The following is a 23,316-nucleotide window of genomic DNA, read 5'->3' on the forward strand; positions in this document are numbered from 1 at the left end:
GGAAAAACGACGGCGAAACTTGCAGGGACGACGGGGGCCTTTTACCGGGCGGGTAAAACGCGATGATTTTTGCCCGTCCGGTGAAAGCCGATGAGACAAGTGTGTCGCGCGACTCCTTCGCCGGAGAAAAAGAAAAGGCGGACAAAAGCGTCTGGAAAGCCGGCGCGGAGTGTCCCGAGGAGAGAGAGAGAGAGAAAGAGAGAGGGAGAAAAAGTGCGTCGAGTGACAAGCGGGACGTAGACGCACTCTCTTTTGGAAACGCTCCGTACAGCGGGGTGACTCGCGAACGGGCGGCTGCCGTTCCGATCGAGAACAGCGGACGGTGGTTTTACAGGCGCGCGAGAAAATATTGAAAGAGAGAGAGAGAGAGAGAGAGAGGACCGTGGGATTTGTTTGACACACACGTTGTGTCGCGAACAGCTCGCCGGAACGGCGTATTTAAGCGGAAACCGGTCGAACTAGACTTTAAGAGTTGGCGCTGCGGACCGACAAGCACTTTCCCGTTAACCGCTTATCCGCTCCAGTTTTTCGCGCTCTTTCGCGATATCGAGGCGCGGGCTTTATCACGACTCAAGGCGGTCGCGTTAATCACGATCATCGTCGCTACCACCGCTGCCCGCTGGTCCTACCTCGGGGCTTTACGCCGGAAACCGGGAAGAAAGCCCAGATCCACCAGCACGTTAATTAACTCCTGCGGTTGAGGTTGATTGAGCGTCTTGTAAAACTAGAGAGGAGAGACCGCGGCGGCAGCACCGCCTTTCAGGTCTTAAACCAGTTTTTGAAGTAACGGTAGCTAGCTTAGATTCAGACTTACAACGAAGAGAGCGCCGTCGTTTCCCGGGTTCCGTCGTAAATTTTCGTCCCTACGGCGACTTCAAACGATCGTGATGAGCGCGAGATAAAGAGAGAGAGAGAGAGAGACGCTCGTCCATGAACGAACGAACGAGTTGTCTCACCACCTGGCGCCCTTCTCTACCTGCGGCCGCGCGTCGATTCGAGCGGCGTCCGAAAGTTTTCCGGGAAGTTTTTCCCTGTGTGCACCCCCCGTCGATGTGAAAATATAGATCGCCGCTGGTGGTGGTGGTGTTCCTCTTCTCCGTAACTTGATTTACGAACGAACGAGCGAGCGGGCGCGCGTGCCTCTTACCTATTTATTCCCGGCGATTCTGCAAAACGACGCGCTCGATAATTCATCCGCAGCCGAGAAGTGTTGCTGCACCACGCGGACTGCTGCTAAATATTTCATGCGCCGATGCCGGTGGCTTTTCTATTATATAAAGCGCGCCGCTCGGCATTTTTAGCGACCGCCGCACAACGTAACCGCTCGTTCGCTCGCTCCCCTCCTCCCCAGCCCTCCTCCCCCGCGTCCCTTTCCGGCCGATTGTCTCTCGCGGTCAGCCTCCGCAACAGCACGGCTCACGTCGAACGTCGTTAACAACGACACACGGGCCGTTAATGAATGCACCGCGAACGCGTGCGTCGTCTATCGGCCGCATGCACCGTGTCACGTGGCTCTCTTCACGCTTGACCCGTGCAGCCTCCCGCTTTCACGTTGCGCAAAACATCACTCGGCCCCCGCTCTGCGAGCGGACGACGCGATTTACGGCTCCTCCTTCTNCCCCCTCCTTTTTTTTTTGTTTTTTCAGGCTTCGACGCCGGCCGCGGTCCGTTATGATAAAAAAAAGGCTCGAGCGGCTCCGTTCGAACGGCCGCGGATTTGTGTCCGTTGCGCTCGTCGTCGCGACGACGCTTCATTTTTCGTTTCTCTCTTTTTCTCTGTCTATCTATCTCTCTCTCTTCCTTTCCTTTGACGTCGTTCTTCCTGATCGGGACAGCCGGTGACGGTTTTATATCCGCGAGGGACTTCCGAGCACATATCGCCAATCTCGAACTTGTCACGTCGCGGTCGAAGCACAGCTCAAAATTAAAAACTTTACCTTTCCGGAGGAAAACATTTCGGAAATTGTATCGCGAAATCGTGCGTGAAATCTGCGACGCTGCAATTATATGGGGGGATATTTAAGAAAGTACACGTAGGAATATTGGTTTTGTGAAATATTGATGACTGTTTGCGCAATTAATTTGTAAATAATATTTCGGCAAAACAGTAGCGACGTGGTGAGTCATTTTATCAGAATATTTGCCAAACTAAGTTTCGAGAGAAATTGCCCAATTAATTAAGAAAAAATATTTCAACTATATTATGTTTGAAACATTTAGAAACATAATTGTGTCTGAGGAAGGATCAAATTGATGCATACATGCTTGTAAAAATGCACGATTACTCTTAAATTATAATCTAAAAATATTGCAACATGAAATATTACACATTCAATATGTCAAAGCTTCGCAAAGGAAGTAAGCGCTTTTGAAACATGGATGGAAATGAAATATAAATAAACACAAAGTTTATATATTTAAATATCTGCACGTTCATATAAAGTTCTCGCCTTTTTATTTATATCGGTGAACATTTAACCGATTTAACGATTTCAACTGAAATATTTTATCCGCAAATACTGTAAATATCACGAGATATTATTGCCGCATTATATTGTGAAAAATATTATAGGTTGTGATTTTACTTTTAAACATTGCAATAATTGTACAATAATATCCCAGAGAAATATCCCGGATTCGTCTAATTTTCGACGAATGACATATATTTCGAAGTTTTATCCAGACGAAAACGAGAGTGTCGCGACCTTTCATCTGCCGACTGCGTACGCTAAGTTTCGATCGAGCCTTGACATTCGCCAGGCCAAAACGAACCAGTCTCTCTAATCGTTCCCATTGTGTTTAGACATGATGATGTGACACAGTCCGACGTAATATAGCGCAACGTGATGCGATACGTCGAGTTAAGTGGAAATAACTGATCAGCCGAATGGCGTGGCGTGTCAGCTTTCAAGCCCTTCGCGTGACGTTCCTTGTCTCTCTTTTTCAGGAAGGTGACCCGAGCGTCGTCAAAGACCGCACCAACGATCGCACGGAGGGGTTCATCGGCTGGATAGAGACGCGCGCGTTCGCAGCTGCTGGAGGGAAGCGCGAGAGAGGAAGGAGAGGAAGCCGCCGCGATGGGAGAGAGACGCGGTACGAAGGCGCTAGAGCTCTGGTGCCGTCGAATAACCGACGGTTACCCGGGTGTAAACGTGCAAAACATGACCACCTCCTGGAGAGACGGGCTCGCCTTCTGCGCCATGATTCATCACTTTCGGCCGGATCTCATGTAAGTTTACATCGCGCGGTGTGCGTGTTAAGCGTGTGTGCGCGCGCGTCTCGCCGGCCTTGTAACAACGCGCCCTATTTCCGAAATTACGATATTACACCGACGATATGGGCGATTCATTTTTCCAGTGTTCATCAAACGACCGTCCTCCCTCTCTCTTTCTCTCCGTCCAGCGCTCTCCCTTTCTCCATAATGAGGATTTAAACGCGATTCCTCGGGCGCAACGCCGCTCTTCCCATTCCCGCCGATTGGACGTGCTCTCTCGAGGGCGCGCGATTTAGCCCGCCGGGCGAGCACGAGACTCTTGGCGCGAGCTCAAATTGTCCTCGTTAAGCTGATTGTCCCGTGAATTAAGTATATAACGGAGAGAGCGAGTCCAAATTCGCGCGTGCGTGCGTGCGTGCGTGCGTGCTTGCGAGCATCGTCGCGCTCGGTTGGCTGTATTCCGTTTTCGTCTTAATTACGCGCGATATGTCGATTCCCCCCTCGTCGTCGGGAAAGTTCGTTTATGTGGCGTGAAAGTTTCGCGTCCCGCGATCGTTAACAAAAGGGCGACGCACTGCGCGGCGGGTCGGAAATTCAGAGATCCGGATATTCAAGGACGTCTCACGGCGGGCTCTCAGTGCGTTCGCGCGCTCGACGAATTATTAAAATATCCGGGAATTCGGGAGATGCAAAAATCCAGGGAGAGAGGGAGCGGGCGAGCGAGAGAAAAGATGTGAGGGTGAGAGACAGAGAGGGATTCCGACGCGTCCCTGACGGATTGTCCGCTTCGCGGTAATCCCAGGATTTCGCGTCGCCGTCGCTCGACGACGAAGGGAAGGTCCTTCTAAAAATAGAAGTTCAGTGAATTGGCGATCGATAAAGCAACAGCAGCCTGCACCCATCACGCGGGAGAGAGAAAGAGGGAGAGGAAGGGAGAGAGAGAGAGAGAGAGAGAGAAGATGTGCCTCTCGGTGTTTGCCGCTGATAAAGGAGCTGGAACCGGAATTCGACACGTTGCTGCAACATTACGCAACGTTTGCGGGGGCGGCCGACACCTGCTCGTCCGACCTTCAGTCAAGGCGAGGAATACTTCCTTCCACCCCCTCTCCCCTTTCCCCTTTCACTCTATCTATCTCTCTGTATGTATATTTCCACTTCACCCTCGTCCCCATTCGGCTCATAGCGTCGACAGTCGCAAACTGATTTTAGCCTAGTTCCATATTGCGTAACACACGGTCCAATTTGTTCGGAACGTAAGCCGCTTTCTTTCACGGCGAGACGACGTCGCTGTGTCGCTCCCTCATTCTCGCGTAATAAAATTAGCGACCGCGGTCGGTCGAGCGCCGGGGGTTAACGCCGAAATTGTGTCGACGTTAGAACCGACGAGAGCTTACGCGCGTTATTCTCTTTCTCTGTCTTTTTTCCCTCTTTTCCCCGTATCTTTCTGCGCGGCGAATAATCGATAGAGCAGCGAGGAGCTGAGTCCAACATCGTCGCGAATATCGTGAGATTTATTCGCCTTCAATTATTCATGAGGACTAACGGTAACCTCGAATTTTCTTGGCGAATGTCCAAATATTTCTATGCATATATATAAATATAAATACATACATATGTATCACTGGGTGATCGGAAACATCCGATAATTATTGGATACGACCGTTCGGCACATTGACTTCGGAATGAATAAATTATGCGAGCGAGGGACGTCGTTATGCAAACGCGAACGGGCGCCGGCTTCCCGCGAAGAAAAACGGCGATAAACCAAGCTGGCGTCTCGCGGGCTGGACTTTTTAATAATCGCTCTTCGCGTTTCGCGACATCAGATGTAAAAACGAGAGAGAGAAGGAGAGAGGGAGAGAGAGAGAAATGGACCGCAAAGAAGTTCCGATTGGATCGTCGTACTATGAATATCCTGCCGATATCCTGTGCGGGTCTCTGATAAACGACGGTGATCTGCCATCGTAGATTAAGCGGCTTCTTTAAGAAGAATGCGCTCTCCTACGCGCGGACAAGGGAATCCCGACCTTTCTTTATCGTCTTCGCAAAAAGCCTTCCCCATGTCCCCCGGGCCTCCATCGACTATATTTTTACCCACTCGATTCTATCGTGGCGGGATTAGGCTCTCTCTCTCTCTCTTTCTCTCTAGACGATCTAAGCAGAAGATGTAACTATAGATGCTCTCGTTTCATATGGTCGAACGTTATTTCTTCGAAAGTCGTCGGACGGACCACGACGCGAGCTTACAGTCCGAGAAAAATCTACATTTGACTCAAGAGAGAGAATATCACTTCGCGAAAGAGAGAGAGAGAGAGAGAGAGGGGGGGGGGAATATTCACCCGAACAGCCCGAAACGAGGGAGCCTCGTTTGACGTTTGACTCCTTGACGAAGGCGAACGAGCCCGACGAATGACATTTTCGTGGGTTCCACGACCGGCGTAATTCGCATCTTCTTCTCCTTTTCGGCTTTTTCCTTTGTTCCTTCCTTCCTTCTTCTCCCTCTTTTTCTTTCTTTTTATCACGGTCAGGATCGTTACGAGGCTATTCTTCTTTATCTCCCGCTCTCATTGTCTCGGCCAGTCCGGCAAAATCTACTCGAACGTAAACGACGGCGGAGGTAGTAAAACGGCGAGAAGTTTTCCTTTACTGCCTTCCGTTCCCGCGGCCGGAATTTTCTCCCCGCCCTCCCTCGCCCGATCCGCCGCTTCCTCCCCGCGAGAACCTCAAAGCGAACTCCGACCGAGCTATTTTCACCCTCCTCCGACAAAGGACAAAGGTTTCGAGATACCCGTGGTGGCGCGCCGCGCACTTTAATCGTATTATTGCGTTAGAAAGTGTGCGTGCGAAACGATCGGGAATTAAAGAGACCCGCGGCACGAAGAGTCCGGGCCTCTCGGCCGACTTTTGCAACGCTGCCGGGCCCGCTGGAGGAGCGGCAACCGGCTGCCCCGGAAGATTGGATCATGTGGGAATATCTGGCGGCGATCTGACGACGACGGGAGAGGGCGCGGGTGAAAGTGAAACCGACAGGTGTGCCTGCGACCGATCGAAGAGAGGAGAATCGCGTGTTGCGAAACCGGTGAAATTCCGTGCGCGCGTTAATTCCAATAAACTCAAGTAAACCACCCACGCGCGTTTTATAACCGCCGGGCGAGAGAGAGAGAGAGAGAGAGAGATATCGAACGCGTTGCGTTCGGCGGCGCAACGTCAGCGACGCGATTTCCAACCTTCGGTTTTGGCTGGAGTTGAGCGCCGTAATTATCCCGGGAACATTTTTGATCGAAGTAACGTGGTTCGCGGTTTATTTCCCCCGAGGTCTCGGATTTAGTATCAGGATTATCTTGATCGAAGGCATAGATATATGAATGAAATACGAAACGCAAGTGAGGATACCTTCTTTTTCAAATTGTGGTCGTTTGTGCCCTCAACTATATCTTTTTCTAGTTTTAATCCAAAAATATTAATGACAATATGCTCGTCATGTGTTATTATGACGTTATAACAACTCTTTTACTAAAAATTGGTCCTTCGGACTACAATTCCTTTCATTTATGCGATTGCAATTACAAATAATAAACATTCTTTTCCCAGTATATTTATATTATTCGAGGGATCTTTTTTAATGAGAAAAAAGAAACCTTCCATACGGAAAGAAAAGTCTCAGCTCGTGTGATGGAATGGTGACCGAACGAAAATTCGATGACGAGAAACGATATATCTCTGTTACGGCGACTGGTTGAAAAACCCGAAAACAATTGGCTGAATGGAAACCTCCCACAGGAATTTTTCTGTTCGTGTAACCGAGCTTTCGTATTGCTCCAGGTGCAACAAAACAAGTCGGTTACACGAACACAGAATGTTTCTTTCTGTGCCGAGCGAATGGAGCCATTAATAAGTTGAAAATCGTTCGTGCGAATATATCGCCGGGCGACATATCTCTCGATGCAGATCCGTTTCAAAATTCGATCAGCGAGAGAAGAGAAATGGTTAACCTCGCTAAAATTACATTCATATTTTCGGCGTCAATTGTATCTTTTATCGTCCTAACCAAGTTAATATCAGTAAGTACGCACATGACGTTCTCATCACCAACACCACAATATAACGTCTGCCACAAAAGCGATCCCGACTGTAATGATTTGACTGTTCGTTATTATAGCCACAAATACCAAATACATTTTTCTCCAGGCGCGGTCTCGTTTCCCGTGGCCGTAATTCCGCGGAAGGAAACGTCGTGAGATAAGCGCGGTCGCGGATGAAATATCGCCGATGAGCCGAAATACGGGGGTGTATAAATCCGCGTGGCCTTTTTGCGGCTGCAATCGGAGAAGAAGCATGACGAGGAGGGGAAGAGAGGGAACAAGGAAAAGGGTGGGTGTGGCTGGAGAAATCTGATTCATCGTCTCCCTTTCTCTCTCTCCCTCGACGAGAGACGAAACCGTTCGTCGTCTATCATCTATCCTTCGCGTTCTTATCGCGAGTCGCGAACTCGCCGAAAAATCCCTACAATTATGCCGTCTCCCTGAGGAGGGAAAAATCGACGTAGAAACCGAGATTTATAGCCGCGCGCGCGTTATCGATAACAATAACCGGCTCGCCGCGCCTTCTCCTCGAACGGAATTCTGGTCCGCGCGGGTGCGCGCGCTCTCTCTGAAATCTATATTACTCGAAATTTCACGCCGCCTCGGCTTCCCAGCGAAACAATCGGTGTTCGGCTACGACTCGGCACTGCATCACGGGATCTCCGAAATATTCACAATGCCGGCCGGCTCACCGGGACGAGCGGCGTCGATTTCACGCTCTACATAAACCGCGACGAGAGTTTAACATCCACGCGGGATGCCTCGTTATCGCGGGTATCAGTCGAACGGCCGTGCGGCGTCGAACAGGTGCTCGTCTTTCGACCTAGAATTTCAAGTATTACTTCGACTGCCATGCAATATACACCGACACTCGACTTATGCATATCGATTTACCGAAAAGTGGAGCGCTCGTGTGCCGACTTCGGGGCGTTACAGCCGCTATTCTGCCGAATACGCGCGCACGGAAGAAAGGAAAAAAAAACAATTCCGTCAGTAACTGAATTTTCCATCGGCTGGGCATCGGACGAAAAATCGATGGTGCGAACGGAAAGATTCCTGTTGGAGGTTTCTACGCAGTCAACTGCTCCCGGTTGCCTCAACCGAGTCTCAAGGGTGACTTTGTCTTGACGTGACTAAGGGTAACTTTCATTGATTCCGGTCAAGTTGATCGACGGTTAACCGACGTTTTAGCGACCAATCACATCGGCCAATTAGCTGAATTGATCAGTGCGATTGGCCGGTTTAAGCGTCGGCTAATAATTTAACCGGAGTTAGTGAAAGCCATCTTGAAGTTCACGCAAGTGTTCTCAGCCGCGGCAATATTTACTAGAAGTAGAAATCTTATTGACTATATGTGACAATATATTTCTTTCGCGTGTAAATAGACATTTACTTGTACGTATGAAAACATCTGCGACAAATATTAAATATTGGGAATTTGGTTTAATTCATAATATTGGGAATATCGGAATTTATTTTTGGAAAATATTTACCGGACGGGAAATCTAAACTTAAAATCATTAGATTCCTTCGACTGAAAGGAAAAGGAGTTTTACGTGATTTTATTAAACACTCTTAGATTTCGTACAATTTTACACTTACATTCAGTAATTTGTTTACAACTTAGGGCATTACCGTTTTCAAGTAAGCATTTATCACAAGCTATTAACGTACACTTAAATTGATAAAAAATATTGACATTAAATAAATTATATTATTAATGTTGATATCATGTAAATAAATAAAATATTGATACTGGAAGATACTGGAAACGGGTAGTTTACGTTTACTCGATTCCGGGGCATTTTTTCCCGCGTGCATTATTAGTTGCGAGCGCGCTGTTGGGAAACGTCTAATAGCCGATCGTGCGCGGTGATAATCGCGCCGGATTCGAGTCGATGAGAAGGGAACTGCGCCCTGCCGCGAGCGAAGAGTATCAGTCGCGGATTTTAACGTTCCCGCCGACCGAGCGTTCTTCCGCCGGACGCGCCTTATATAAGCTTCCTTTCGCCGGCTTTTCACCTTACGTCGCCGTTGCTTTTCAACGCTTTTGAACGCCTTAGAATGCACGACTCTCTGCCCCCTCGACGTTCCGCCGAAATTTCGCCGGCGATATTGCCGCGGCTTTTCGCGCCGGCTAGCAGCCAGCCGGCGCTTATTGACGTTGCTCCAGACTTTGAACCGATGGCGTTATCGACACTCGTTTTCGAACTGCCGTCCAAGTGGCGAGGCGTTCGAAATAATCCGCTGTTGTTTCCCGTGCTGAAACGTCCGTTCGTAAAACTTTTAATTGAACCTTTAATTCTACAACACAGGAGGAGGGGCTAAGATAGTAAAATAGGTTTAATTTTAATTCTAATGGTATAATTTGCCTCTGCTTTGATCTCGATGATGCTTTACATTTCTGTCCCCGTTGTTTTGGCGTCCAAATAATAAAATGAATATAGGTTGTTCAAGGTAGCAGTGGAATGTGACGTTTGTAGAGTTAAAGGTTCAAGAGAGAAATTAATGGGTGTCACCCGAGTCGAAATTTCAGTTCTGCGTTAAGTATATTTAGTTCTATATTAAGTCCACAAAGGTCACCTATCGTGCTTCCTTTGATGCTACAAATGAGAGGTTATTTCCGTTTTCTCCGCTTGAAGATTTAATGTGGAATTTAAAATCCCCCCTCCTTTCGGGAAGGTTTAAATTCCCTTTATAGGATCAAAGGTGCATTATTAGTGTTTCTTTGATGCTACAAATATGAAGTTATTTCCCCATTTTCTCTACCTGAAGAGAACGCAGGATTAAAATTTCGACTCGGACAAGTATCGTCAAAGTGGCTTTTCATCGGACTATAAGACGTCCAATTAGGCGCATCCTTGGGAGCGTCAAAGTAACGTCAAATTTCGAAAGGCATGGCCGAGAACGTGCGGGAGAAGAGAAATGAAAAATAAGAATATACAAAAGAGGCGAGCCAAGGCGAGTCACAAGATATCAGACGCGATAATTAAACTGAAATCATTCATTAGATCAACTCTGTCGCGCTTGACATCCGGTGGGATATCCGGTTCTCGTTAGCTTTCATCTTTCTCATTCTGGTTTTGAGCATCTATAGAGAACACCCGCCGGATCGATATTTCCATCTCGAAGAATAGCGCCTTGAAGAATAACGTTCTCAATAATGACGCTTCATCAGACTTTCCATTCCGGCGACGCAGTCCGTCCGTCCGTCCGTGGTAACGGCGTAAGATGAATTATGCATTCGCGGGATCTCTTTTCGGTCATGCGAAAATTGAATTACGATACACGCTCTCTATGTTCCGGTGTGACGTAACCCGATAGGGTGCCGCCTTCCGTATTTCCGACGTATTCTGTTATTCCGTTATAGACGACGACGACACGCCGATTTCAATACACGCGACAAATAGCGTCGATCAAGAATTGCGCACGGTAATCGCGCTCGAATATGTTGCGCCCCGCGATTTCCCGGCTTTAATACAGGAAACGTCACCGGCGCTCTCTCGTGTCCGCGCTCCCCTTGATTCGTTCCTGTAACTGACAAGCGCAGAATCGAGTTACCTGTAAAATCGCAAAGAGGACGACGCGTTAGGAAAGTCGCAAACGCTATCACCTCTCGTTCGTCCGCAAAGTCCGCTTCATTCAAGGCGGTCCCCGGGAATTCCTCGAGAATTCGCTGTGACTCTTATAGACCTCATATATACCCGTCGAAGAATATTATCTAATTATTTATCGCGACCTATTCCACTATTCTGGACTGAACATTTTCTCGCAACTCCTTTTTGTTAATAATATATCAGTATGATTTAAACGATGCATATGAAGGAAGAGCGGTATAAGAGTCGATTGCAGATTCAATTTGCATATACTTATAATGTATGACGCGGGTGAAAATTATTTTCATATGCCGGAATATCTTCGAATATCACACAGTGTGATCACGGAGAAAAGTAAATTCGCTGTCGCAGCGAAACCGTCGTTGTTATTGCGAAACATTCGTTGCGACAGCGATAGCGTTTAGTTGGCGTAACCAAATTAGCGAGTAATTACAGCGGAAACAGTTTTGTCGCTAGAAAAATGTTGCTGAATGAATTCGTCCTCGGGGCGCGTTAATTTGCTGTTAGAACAAAATAGCATATATTTTCCAACATTTACTAATTTATTCTTACGGTAAAATAATTCGTACATTCAGCAAAATGTATCCAGCGGATGGGAATTGGTATCCTTAACGAAAAATCATTTGCCGCCCGCGTAGTAACTGGCAGATTTCGCCGCGACAGCACAAAATTTATGCTGTGCTAGCTAATTATTTTTCCCCCGTGATATATCGTAGATCACATACTATCGGTTTCATCTGAATTATTCGATCTCCGTCCTCCCGTCGTACACTTCTTGACGTCGTGAATTGAAATCTGCACGCTACTTTCACGTTCTTATGGATAATTTGCTTTCTACTTGGGCGCCCTGTGGACTAACAGAAACTATTACTTTGACGATATCACGCTTGTTAATTTCTCTCTTGAACACCTTCAATTCTACAAATTTAATTTTAACGCTACTTTGAGGCAACCTATTTTCACTCGAAAACGCCGGAAACGGATATTTAAGACATCAGAGTCAAAGTAAGGTAGGTAAATTAAATGATTAGAATTGAAATTGACTCTATTCCGCTCTGCCGGCTCCTACTGTGCCGCAGAACTAAAGGTTTGTCTAACCTTGGGCCAAAATCTCGACCCGGTAACTACCCTGAAAATACACGCAGAATCGCAATCAGCCGCGAATTCGCGACCGCCCCCGGTGCACCCCCGATAAAGATCGAGCATATGTAACCGTGTTATTAGCAAGATTCCACGGTTGCCTCTCCCGTTTATTCGTGTCTTGTCTTTAATGAAAAAAACGATTCTCACGAAATAACCCCGCCTACAGAGCGAGGTCGACACCGCTTTGATTAATTCAAGAAATTTTCTTTGCACATCCGACGCTCTCATCGGCTTGGCCTTCGGGGACGAATAAATATGGACAATATGCCCGCGGAGTTATATATCGCGGTATACGAATAGTAGAAGATTAATGCTGTGCTCTCGGTCTTACTTATACAGTAGGATAAAAACGGACAACGGGCGGGTATCACTTCGTCGACCCCCTTCCTCCCGCCATTCTCTCTGATCTTCGTTCTTCTTCTCTTTGTTGCGCAGCGACTTCAACAGCCTGAACAAGGACGACGTGTACGGGAACAACGAGCTGGCGTTTAGAACGGCCGAGCAACACCTCGGGATTCCCGCCCTGCTGGACGCCGAGGATATGGCGTCGTGCACGGTGCCCGATCGATTGTCGATTCTCACCTACCTCTCGCAGTTCTACCAAACTTTCGGAGGTAAGTGTGCTGGGCGCGAACGATGTCTCCCGATTGAAAGCGAGTCGGCGGGTTTGCATCTACTGCAAAAGGGCGGAAACAAAGAAAAGTTTGGGGGAAAAGAGCGCGAGGAGGAGGTGGAGGATGAACGAGAATGTTCTTCTTTCCTTCTATAAAAGTCGCCTCCGACGTCTCGTAACTCGTGAACGAGTTCGCCCGAGCTCGGGGACAACGGTGGGGTCGAATTTCGCTGCGATATTTTCTCGTCTCTTCGCGACGTTCAATTAAATTGATTATTCTTGGCAATTCTCATTCACTCGCTCTTGCATCGTCGCTATATTAAATAACCGAAACCGGAATAGCAGCTCCTCCACCCGCGTGTTTCTCTCTCTCTCTCTCTCTTTCTCGCGCGCGAGTCCAAGCGCATCCATCGGTATTGGCGTTCGCATTTGGCAGCCCTCATATTTTTTTCACAAGACACTCGGATCTGACCCAAATAAGTCCGTCACGCGGATACTCGTCTCCATCACGGGATAAAAGGGGAAGAGAGAGAGAGAGGTGTGCGCGACGCGCGCTTCTGGCGGCAGTTTTTGTTCTCAATCTGGCTATCGACCGGCACCCGGCGCTCTTTTCATCGCTCTTCGCTAGACAGCTCTATCCGATACAGTCCTGCAGGAAAGTACGTCAGAGCAGGAGGAGGCTTTTTTTATTTCATCCTTCCTAAGAAAAGCGCGATTACGCCGCGCCGCGCTGACGCTGCTGCTTTTTTTTCATCATCCTTCCCTCCTCCTGATTACCGTACCGCTATTTTTACGGGAAACATAATTTACGTAATTCGCTGCTTCCTCACTCGAGGAGAGAGAGAAAGAGAGAGAGAGAGAGAGAGAATGAGAAAATCGACCTGAGAAGTGATGATCGCTCGATAGACCGAGAGCGCGAATTGTATAAAGAATGTTACTCTCGAAATTTCTCCAAGTAAGATCTCACGGAAAACTTGGAGCGAAAATTCACTCGGAGCGACGGCGGAGACCACCGTCACTTGGAATCACAAGAGTGCTTCACCCGAACCACAGAATGGATTCTTAATTCGCACGAGTGAACGTGAAATGTTTCATGCCGATTGATTTTGTTCCAGCGAGACGGTGAGGTGTATCGGATTCACTTTTCAATCTCCAATAAAAATGCTCACTCGACGATTCGGAGTGGACGGTCCCCTCCGCGCCGGGCGAAAAGTCACTCGAATTCGAGTGACTCGGCTGTCACTCTGCTTCACGAGTGGAATTTTTACTCGAAGGAATCCTCAAAGCAAGCGGATCGATCACAATCGGGTGTGTTTCAACGCGATAATCTTACGGATAATTCGCGAATGCGATTGACCGACTCGCTCACCCCTCACGTTTTCCCGAGTTCCACAGCTCTAACTAGTGCGGTCAGCATGATATTTAGATAATAGAAATCGGATAATATCCGCGAATTTAGATGCCCCGGTATTCATAGTCACTGATATTATCTCGGCAATCAGAGAGTAGTAACGAGTAAATAGTTAGGAGTCTGATGGTACGTTTGTTTGTTATCTGCCTGATCTTTGAGAAAGTAAATCAATTCTAAATTAACATGTCTGAAATTGTATAATTAATAATCAGTAATTTTTCCAAATCATTATCGAAGTTAGAATTGTTACAAATTAATAATTATATCTGAAATCCATCGTATACTCAGACTCGGCGAACCGGGTTGTACCCGAAAAGATTTCGATTATCCTGGTATCCGAGTAATCTTGAAAGACTTGGGTACCCGGTTAGTCGGGTAATTGACAGCACTAGTTCTAACCACGTGCACGTGTCCCCATCCTCTTTCTCTACCCTCTCTCTCTCTCTCTCTGTCGATTCACCCGATTTGAAGCGAAAAAAATACTGTTATCGGCACGCGCATCGCGTTTGCTTTCAGGTGAAAATCAGCCCGATCGACAGGCACGTGACGTTTGAAACGTCGCAACGCGTTAACGTGTCTCCCGCGATCACGACGAAGCGTTACTAAATGGGCCGAATAGGTTATATGCGACGAGATCGGGCACCGATCGATGTCAGCGATCGCTTTCTAGCTCTCTCTCCGCTTCGCGGACCGACGTATCTCTCGCAATTGTCCCTTCGATTAGTATCTCGCGCGGCGACGCGTGTCGCGGAAGTCGCACCGACACATAGGCGCGCCCGTTAGATCGGTATTTGCTCCAATAACGTCACGGAATTTTGAAACGCGCCGCTGTCCTAAAAATCACACGGCACGCACACTCTCTCTTTCGTTCCCAGCCGGATATCCCTCGGCAAATACAAAGTCGATTTGCTCGTAGTCGATATTTCGCTCTACGCAGAGAAAGGTTCCTTTGGATTTAATATATATATATATGTTTGACTTGAATTTGTTTGATATGAACAACTTAATTTATCAAATATGTTTTTGTTCAGATGAAAATGTTGCTTCACCGGAGTAGACTAATGTTGCTTGATAGAACAAACAGCGTTATTTAGAGGAAATAATGTTTGATTTTCAATAAAAAAAAATATTTACTTTATTATGTATTAAATATATTGTTCCGTTGGAATAAAGAAGTTCTCTAATATTTTTCTAGCATACTTTTGCTTCTTTCAAATAATTTATTGCTCGTGACAGTTATTGTGATGTTTCGTTGAGAGTATAAAAGAAATATGACATTTGACTTGAATATATTTATCGTTTGGGAAACCAAGCAATCCTTGAATCGAACATTCGTTCGTTTGTGTACGACGCCAAGAAACAAAATTGCAAAAGACAACCAAAGAAATTTTATTAAATCCGAGGAAATCCATTTCTCTGTGTATGGACGATGATAATGATCTCACAGCGTCTTAGATTCGTTTTGTTTAATCATAAATTTTATCATAGAAATTGTTGGAGAACACATTAAGCGATCTATCGCAACCGTCAACTCGCGTGGCTCTCATTGGCTATGTCTTGCTCATTGAACGTCTGAGAATCACAATGCAACATTCTCATTTTATTACTCTTATTATTTTGTTATTTTATTATTCTTCGACGTGTGTCCGCGGCAAACATTCCAGCTCGGGATCTCTATCTCTCCCCCCCCCCCCNGGGGCACGCTCGGCGTCGACCGAGCTTATATTTAATTTGCCGTTCTTATCGGCTCCCCGCGCTTGTTCTTGATTATCAAGGGCGCGCAATTGCCGCCTGTCCGGTCGCGGCGGGAGGATGACTTTGAAAATTTGAGTAGCCACTTGTTGAGCCGCTCGCAAGATTTGCATTCTTTTTCCGCGGTCTTTTTCGCCGTTCCCATCGCGATCGGGAAATAGCTGGTGTGTGCCGCCACCGGCATCGACCGCGCGTTATCGTTTGCAACCACTTGTTGAGCGTAAGGTTATTACGCATCGTAATCATTCATTTATCGCGGTATTTACGACAAATAAAGCGATAAATAAAAATATTTCGAGATCCCCTTCTTCTCCCGAGAACCGCGTTTTAATAATCGTGATAGATCGCACAGAGATGCGCGTTTCGCGCCCGTTACGCGCGCATCCGTTCGTTTATTTTTCACAAACAACGCGTCTCGCGAGAGAGAGAGAGAGAGAGAGAGAGAGAGAGAGAGAGAGAGAGAGACGTTATAACATCGACACTTTTGCGCAACGAGACGCCGCGGGCAACAACGCTCAAAGCAAGGCGAGTACGCGATCGAATCGAATAATTGACGCGCGACCTCCTCTCTCTCTCTCTCTCTCTCCTTCGTCGCTGCTGCCTCCCTCCACCCTCCGCGTTCGCGATTACTCGCGATTACGAAAGGGGAAGTGCGTCATTCGCTGGAATAATATCCGTACAGGTATTTCGATTTTATGCGACGCAGGACGCTCCATTAATAGCGATTCCCGCGGAGTCTTTCTCTCTCTCTTCCCCCCTATCTCTCTCCACTCCCTCCTCGGCATCTAATCCTACGGATTTTCAGACCGTGGCTGGATTAACCGTCCCGTTAACCTTTGAACGTCACGGTTAATCGCGATCGGCTCGTCGACTATCCGGCTCTCCGGTGAATACCCGCTCGCTCGCAAATTAACGCGATCGCGAGGAGAGCTCTATCTCGTATTTCTGAAATCACCACCCGCTTACCACGAGGAAATTGCCACATCTCGTAGTCAACGTCCTCTGCGGCGTTTCTAGTACAGCTGCATTAAACATTCCGGAGTGGCCGGCATTTCCGTTAATGGACGCGCGGAGAGCGTTAGACATTAGTTTTGCATTAGCGCGGTTAAGAAGTTACGGCGGGCGCGCACTCGCCATGTCATCGCGGCCGAGTATCCGTGGATCTTTTATCTCGCGACGGTCGTATCAATGTCGCGAATAGACGAAGTTTTAATGCACGCCGCGAAACGACGAGATTCACCCTCGAAACGTGCTTTTTCGCCGAGAGTTCCACGGGGCAAATCCACGTGTGGGAAGTAATGCTCTGAAACACGCTTGTCGCTTGGAACTCGCCTCTCGTGAGATACTCAGCATAGTAAAAAACATTTTGTACTTGAAATCGATCTTTGTTGAAGTTTTTGTATTAAATTGTTAACAATTGTTAAAGTTTTAAATTAACACAAAAATCTGAGCGAACCGTTTCGGTCGTGTGAAATATGCTGAATTTGACGCAAAATTTTCTACTGTGAGATTTGAATTCGCGGATTTAAATCGTCTCGTCGAGAATCTCGTCTAGATTCTCAATTGAATTTTACGATATACCTGCTGTTACATGTGTAATCGCGATCCAACTGAAAGATTCAGATCTAACTTCAAGTTCAAATCTGAATATATCTCATCGGAGACAAGTTTCAAATGACGACTATTAACACGGGTCTTAGATATCCGGCTGAACAAAATGCAGACATGCATTACGCAATAAAGGAGAACGAATGTTTCCATCCTCTTTTAAACCGTTAAATGACGCGTATTCGCGGGTCATCGGGAGACTTGCTGAGGTTTAACGTCTTTAACATTTTTACCACCCACTTGTGGCAAGACTCGATGTATTGTGTGCACCAACGTCTAACGATATTTTATTTCTCGACTTCTGTTCTTTTAGACCAAGTCTATTTCTAGACCAAGTCTACACTTTTTTAAGTACACCTGTCGCTTGTTTGTTTACTCCGCGTGCCTCTTCTTTCTTGTTTTCACGGTTTTGCGCGATGTGTGTACACGGATCGACCTTCCCGGTATCCTGTCATTAACTCGAGATCTCCGCGTGGCAAATTCACTCAGACAAAACTTAATGGATTAGAATAATTTTCCGACTCGCAGATTCAATAATTACAAACGGATTATCATAAGAGCCATTCGCGTTCCCGTCGTCAGGAAGAAATGACTTGAGTCGAAATTTTGATATGACTTTGACGCTCTTAACGACAGTTTGCACTTACTTAGATGGTCTATAGACTAATAGAAATTTATTTCGACGGTACTAACGCTTGTTAACTTCTCTCTTGAATTCCTTTTAATCCTACAGATTTCATTTTAATGCTATCTTGAGCAACCTATTTAGACGCTAAAGCAGCGAAAACAGCTGAAATTCAAGATATTATCAGGCTCCAAGTAGGACTAAATTATATTAGAATTGAAAATGAATTATTCATTTCGCTGCCTCGGCTCCTATTGTGTTGCAGAATTGAAGATTTAACGTAAGGCCGAACTTTCGATTCGGGGACGTCGGAAGGTGTTGCGGATTTTCGGCGTCGAATCGAAAATCGATCCAACGCGGATGTATAAACGAGCAACTTTGCTCGTGCTCACAATAAAGAGTTCACGGCTTGCTCTCTCCGTCGCCTTGCAAAAAAAAAGCCAATATTGTTCCAACAAAAGCGCATTTCCGCCTCCATTCGTCTGGACTAAAGAGTACCGACCCACAATAGCGGCACTTCCGGCTCTCGCAACGCATAAATATTCATGCCACGGAGGAAAGTTTTACAGGACGTTCCATAAACCACATCAGCGTTTTATCGAAGCGGCTACATTTCGCATTGGAAAGTTGCTCGTGTCCGGGCATTATTTATGTTTTAAATAAGCATCCTCTCGGCGCAATTATCATAACTCCGAATGTCACGAACCGAGCGTGCCCGTTGTAGCGTGAATTTTCGCGAGACTCCTCAAATTAATCGCTGATTATAATTATCGCCGGCAACGGAATAATTCAGATTTTGATGCTGGAGTCGCATGGAAATTTCAACTTTCATAAATTCGAATTATTAATTCCCATTTTCGAGCACGTGAGATTGGAAATTTATGCGTTTTTATGAATTATTTCGACGAAGTGACGACGGAGGATGAAGTGACCGAAATATCGCCTTTCTGTTTCAGGATCCTCGCCGAGTCGTCTGGCGACGAACAGAACGACCGAAAGTTCCGATGAGAGGATCGCCCCCGTTCCAGAGTCTCCTAAGCAAAAGGTGCGCTATTTTACCATTACGATTATGGTCAGTCGGTTGATCGATCGATCGATCGAAGCAGACACGCTTCTCGTAACTTTCTTTTGCCGGCTCCCCTTTTCCTCCGTCATTTTACGTAATTTTACAAAGTAGTCTTGTAAGTCGCGGGCTTGCGGAAGGAAGAAGGAAGCTCTCTCAAGCTTTTCCAGAGCGGAAAACCCATCACCATCGTAACACGTTGAGTGGTACATCGTCCGCGTGAACTTACTTGGATATAATTAATCACTTATTTTGTGCCGCACATACTTCGTTGTAATTTACCTTTGAACAGAAACGCGTGCGCACGTGGAAAGGACACGGCTACTTTGACGCTTTTCATGTCGTGTCTCTTCCTCTCTTTTGTTTCGCAATTTTCCCTATTTGTTCCTCAAGCGCGCGTTATTTCGCGAAAATTATCGAACGTATCGTGAACGTCGTCTCGTTTAACGCTCCGCGATCGGACGAATTTTCAAGAAGCCGCGCGTTTAATACCTTTCCGACGGCACTCAACGTGTTAACCGATCATTTTTTTCCCCCTCTCTTTCTTCCTCTTCTTCTCATTTTTTCTCTCTCTCTCTTTCGTTCTGTCTCCCTCTGTTTCTCATTTTACCCACGTATCGTGTGTTCATTGCGGGATTAGTCGACCCAATTCTCGATTCCTTTTTAAAAAGCGCAAGCGGCCGCGCGCGCAAAGTGACTGCGCGAGTGACTGCCGAATCCGGGATTTTTCCTCGCACGCGAAAACCGAAAACGAGATTCTCGGCGAGAGCACCGCTACCGAATAATAATTCGACTCGACATCCGCTCGTCGACGAGCGACGACGACGACGATGGCGGCGGCGGCGTGGTTTACCTTGACATCGGCGTCATCGCGCGCGTTGCAACTACGGCGGCAACAACAAATGTCATCGTCGGCGTTTGCGTAATCGCCTATACTCGCGCATTATCGACACAGTCGCTCGTACCTCCTCCTGCCCCGTCCTCTCCCCTTCTCCTACGCCTTTTTTTAACGCGCGCCCTTTTTCCATTATCTCGCTTAATGACCGGCCGAAGATGAGATGAGAGAAAAAGAGAGAGAGAGAGAGAGAACGTGGGCGAGAAGAGGAGGCAGGCTCGACGGCACGATTATCGCGCACGTAGTCGCACGCACACGAACGATCGATTGTGTTCTTTTGTGTGTCAAGTACACTCCCACGGAGGGGAAGATGCATAAATTTTATGTGTTCGGTAGCTCGGTATTGACAACGATAAATGGGCGTGTATGATGTCATGCGATGTGAAACTAAAAGAACGAGAAGAGAGAGAGAGAGCGACGACGCGCTTTTGTTACGTGAAACTGTACTTTCCTCCTTCTTCTTTATTATCATCATCATCATCATCATCTCTTTTTTCCTTTGGTAGCTTGCACTCTGTTGCGAATAATCGATTGGCGCTGATCGATGTTCGAGGATGTGTTAATTTTACGTGTAAACGTCTGTCCTTATGTGCAATGTGACGGTCTTGTGTTTGATGTCCGTTTTTCGTTTTTCGCGCGTGATCACCCCTCACCCGCCGTGTTCTCGCGGGGAAGGGGGAAGGTTCGGCGGGGAGAGAGAGCGGGATTGACTTTTGAGCCCCTTCGTCCGAAACGGAAATTTGCATGTCCACGGATCGTCCACGGCGGCACTTCCTCCTCCTCTTCCGCGTCGTGGAAAACGACGTCTCGGGGAAGAAGGAGATAAAAAGAACACGCCAAAGGTCACGAAGCAAAAAGCCCCGGCGAGCGGGAGGAGGAGAGGAAGAAACATGCGGTTGGCGTGTACGGTATCCGTGTTCCCGAGGATCCATTTAGCCGGTGATTTCGCGGCCAACAATGACCGCTTCTGTCAGTCATTCTGGCCGTCTTCGTGATCCCGATTCCAGGCTCTTCCTCGTGCTTACTTACCGAAGAGCTATTGCTACTTAGACCGGTACCGTAGGATCATCCTTAATAAGCGACCTAGCGCGAGAGCATTTGCATTCGCCGGTAGTGCGGCGAATACGTGCAGAGAGAGAGGCAGAGAAAGAGAGAGAAGGGACGGGAGAGTAACGCGCGTCGGAAAATTCGGATTGCGCGAATTACGGGCGAGAAAAGGCGAGTTTCTCCGTTTCTAATTTCAACGTTAATAATAATGATCCTCTCGATGCCGGAAGTCCCTCGTATCTTATCAGGGCGTCCCGCAAGTCACGCTCGTAAACATTACGTCGACAGATTTTTTCCCCGTCCCGTCCCATGTTTGATCTCTTTGTCTTCTCACTAAAATCACTTTCTTCAAAATTGAACTTTAATTACATTCCGTTTGTGGCATTGTGTATATATTTATCTCAATATTTTGCGCGCTCAAAATTAACGTTTATTATTTAGATAATTAAATAGAGTTATAAGAAAGTCTCTTTTAATAAATAATAAACTTGCGAAGAGTTAATATCGCCGCTAAAAATACGATTCTACGGACCGGCTGTCTTAATTTCAAAATCAACATTTGTTACTTAAATGGTTGAATAAAATTGTAGGAAGTCTTTTGTTAATGAATGGTAAACTTTATGAAAGGTGTTCCCTTAACGTCGTCACGGAAAATCCGGCAATCTTAACGTCGCGCGCCTCCGCACTAAAGCTCGATTTAAAGTTCCATTAAATCCCGAGTTTGACTAAACGACATGATTCCGTCATCTGTTTGCGCTCTCCGAGCGTATTTACGACGGGGAGACCCTTCTCACTATCCTCGCACGCTCGTTACGTCTCGAGGACATGAGGTTTTCGCCGGAGGAAAAGTCGAGTCCGCAATCACGAGGGAATCCGTCGTCCAAAATTAAGGTCGCGCAATTCGTGGCGACGTCGTCGCACCCTAGGTGCCACGAGCAAACACCCGTCAGCACACTGCTCGGCCGGATCCCTCCTCTCACGCGCCGTCCCTGAGATACTCTGTATATCCTTCATACTAATTATCCTTATCGCTGCCGTGGACTCCGCTCGTTCGTTTCGCTGTCGAAGCACATGTGCCGAGTTTTACCGCTCGAGGATCCATCGATCAGTCGGTCCGCGTGCTGAATCGCCTATAATGCACGGCCCGCGAAGTCGATGAATTCCCGCAAAGTCGTGGCGAAAGAGAGTGAGAAAGAGAAAGGAAAGAGAGAGAGAGAGAGAGAGAGAGAAAGCGAGTGACGTCGTTTGTGTGCACGTGTAACTCTTTTACGGTGATCTGTCGAAAAAGCAGCGTACGTGCCGCGAGTATACATTGAATTGATTTGGGGGAAAAAACGTGACGGAATTTGAAAAGTAAAACAGTTTTCCGACTGGTCCCGGAATTCCGGGAACCAAATATTGTTCTACGTTCTCACGCAGTTTATCCCCGTTAGTCTGGGGCACCCTGTATATTTATGTAATATCATTAATTTTCTTTTATCAACGAAAGATACTCTTCGAGACGAGAAAATACGCAATTCGTAAAGATATAATAAAACAAAATTATTGTTATAATCATTCCGGGAAAGAATTTTGTTTCCCGCTATATGGTCTCGCTGCGGTTTCGACGTTGATCGAATTTCTCGGGACAATATCGCACGTGTTCGCGGTATTTCGAGGAAAAACAAAATTAAAACTTCGCGAGATCGCTCCGGCAGCCGGAATCCGCGATCGCGACCTTTCGACGGGCCGTTCCTGCTTGTCGAACCTCTCGATTCCGATTTTTTCGAGACAATATGCATGTCCCGGTTATAACGCGCGTTTTCATGACGATGTGCGCGTCCGTTCTCCCGCTTTCGTCCGTCCGTCCGTCCCTTCGTCCGTCGCGATTGTCATAACCGGCTGCCATAGTTTCATGCCGACACGCGTGAGTCACGCGGCGAGGCCGTCCGCGGTTACGTTCCTATTTTTCTTCTCCTTTTTATCGCACACACTTCCACCGAGCGATCGTGCGCGGCCCATGGCATCGGTTCGCGACGCGCCGGAGGAATATCGGCGGTTTATATTCCGCTAGTTGCGCCGTCGCTTCGTCGCGATCGGTCAAGGTGTACGGAGGTGTAGTTAAAGCGAACGCGCCCACAAGTGCGTGAGTGCGCGCGCGAGGGACATCTCGGTGCGCGTTCGCGGACGATCCGCCACCGCCGGGAATCGCCGTCGTCTCGCGCTCGCATTGAAACCGTGTGTCAATCCGCCCCCTCCCCCGACCC

The 23,316-nt window shown here is 47.3% G+C and overlaps 1 protein-coding gene across 2 annotated transcripts in view; it reads left to right on the forward strand.

Moving 5' to 3' along the window:
• The window catches only part of LOC106748704 (MICAL-like protein 1), a 49,091-nt gene that overhangs the window by 12,342 nt on the left and 13,433 nt on the right, over positions 1–23,316 (forward strand). Inside the window, exons 2-4 of one of the 2 annotated variants that reach the window (XM_014627519.1) lie at positions 2,948–3,229; positions 12,492–12,670; positions 19,022–19,110. In XM_014627519.1, the coding sequence (XP_014483005.1) occupies positions 3,078–3,229; positions 12,492–12,670; positions 19,022–19,110 (420 nt within the window). In that variant the 5' untranslated portion in view covers positions 2,948–3,077. Of the gene's footprint in view, positions 1–2,947; positions 3,230–12,491; positions 12,671–19,021; positions 19,111–23,316 lie in introns of those variants that run through there. The other variant, XM_014627520.1, reaches the window with a different exon arrangement.

The sequence above is a fragment of the Dinoponera quadriceps genome, unplaced genomic scaffold (assembly GCF_001313825.1).
Source record: "Dinoponera quadriceps isolate SergipeBrazil2010 unplaced genomic scaffold, ASM131382v1 scaffold2094, whole genome shotgun sequence".
NCBI classification, from domain to species: domain Eukaryota; kingdom Metazoa; phylum Arthropoda; class Insecta; order Hymenoptera; family Formicidae; genus Dinoponera; species Dinoponera quadriceps.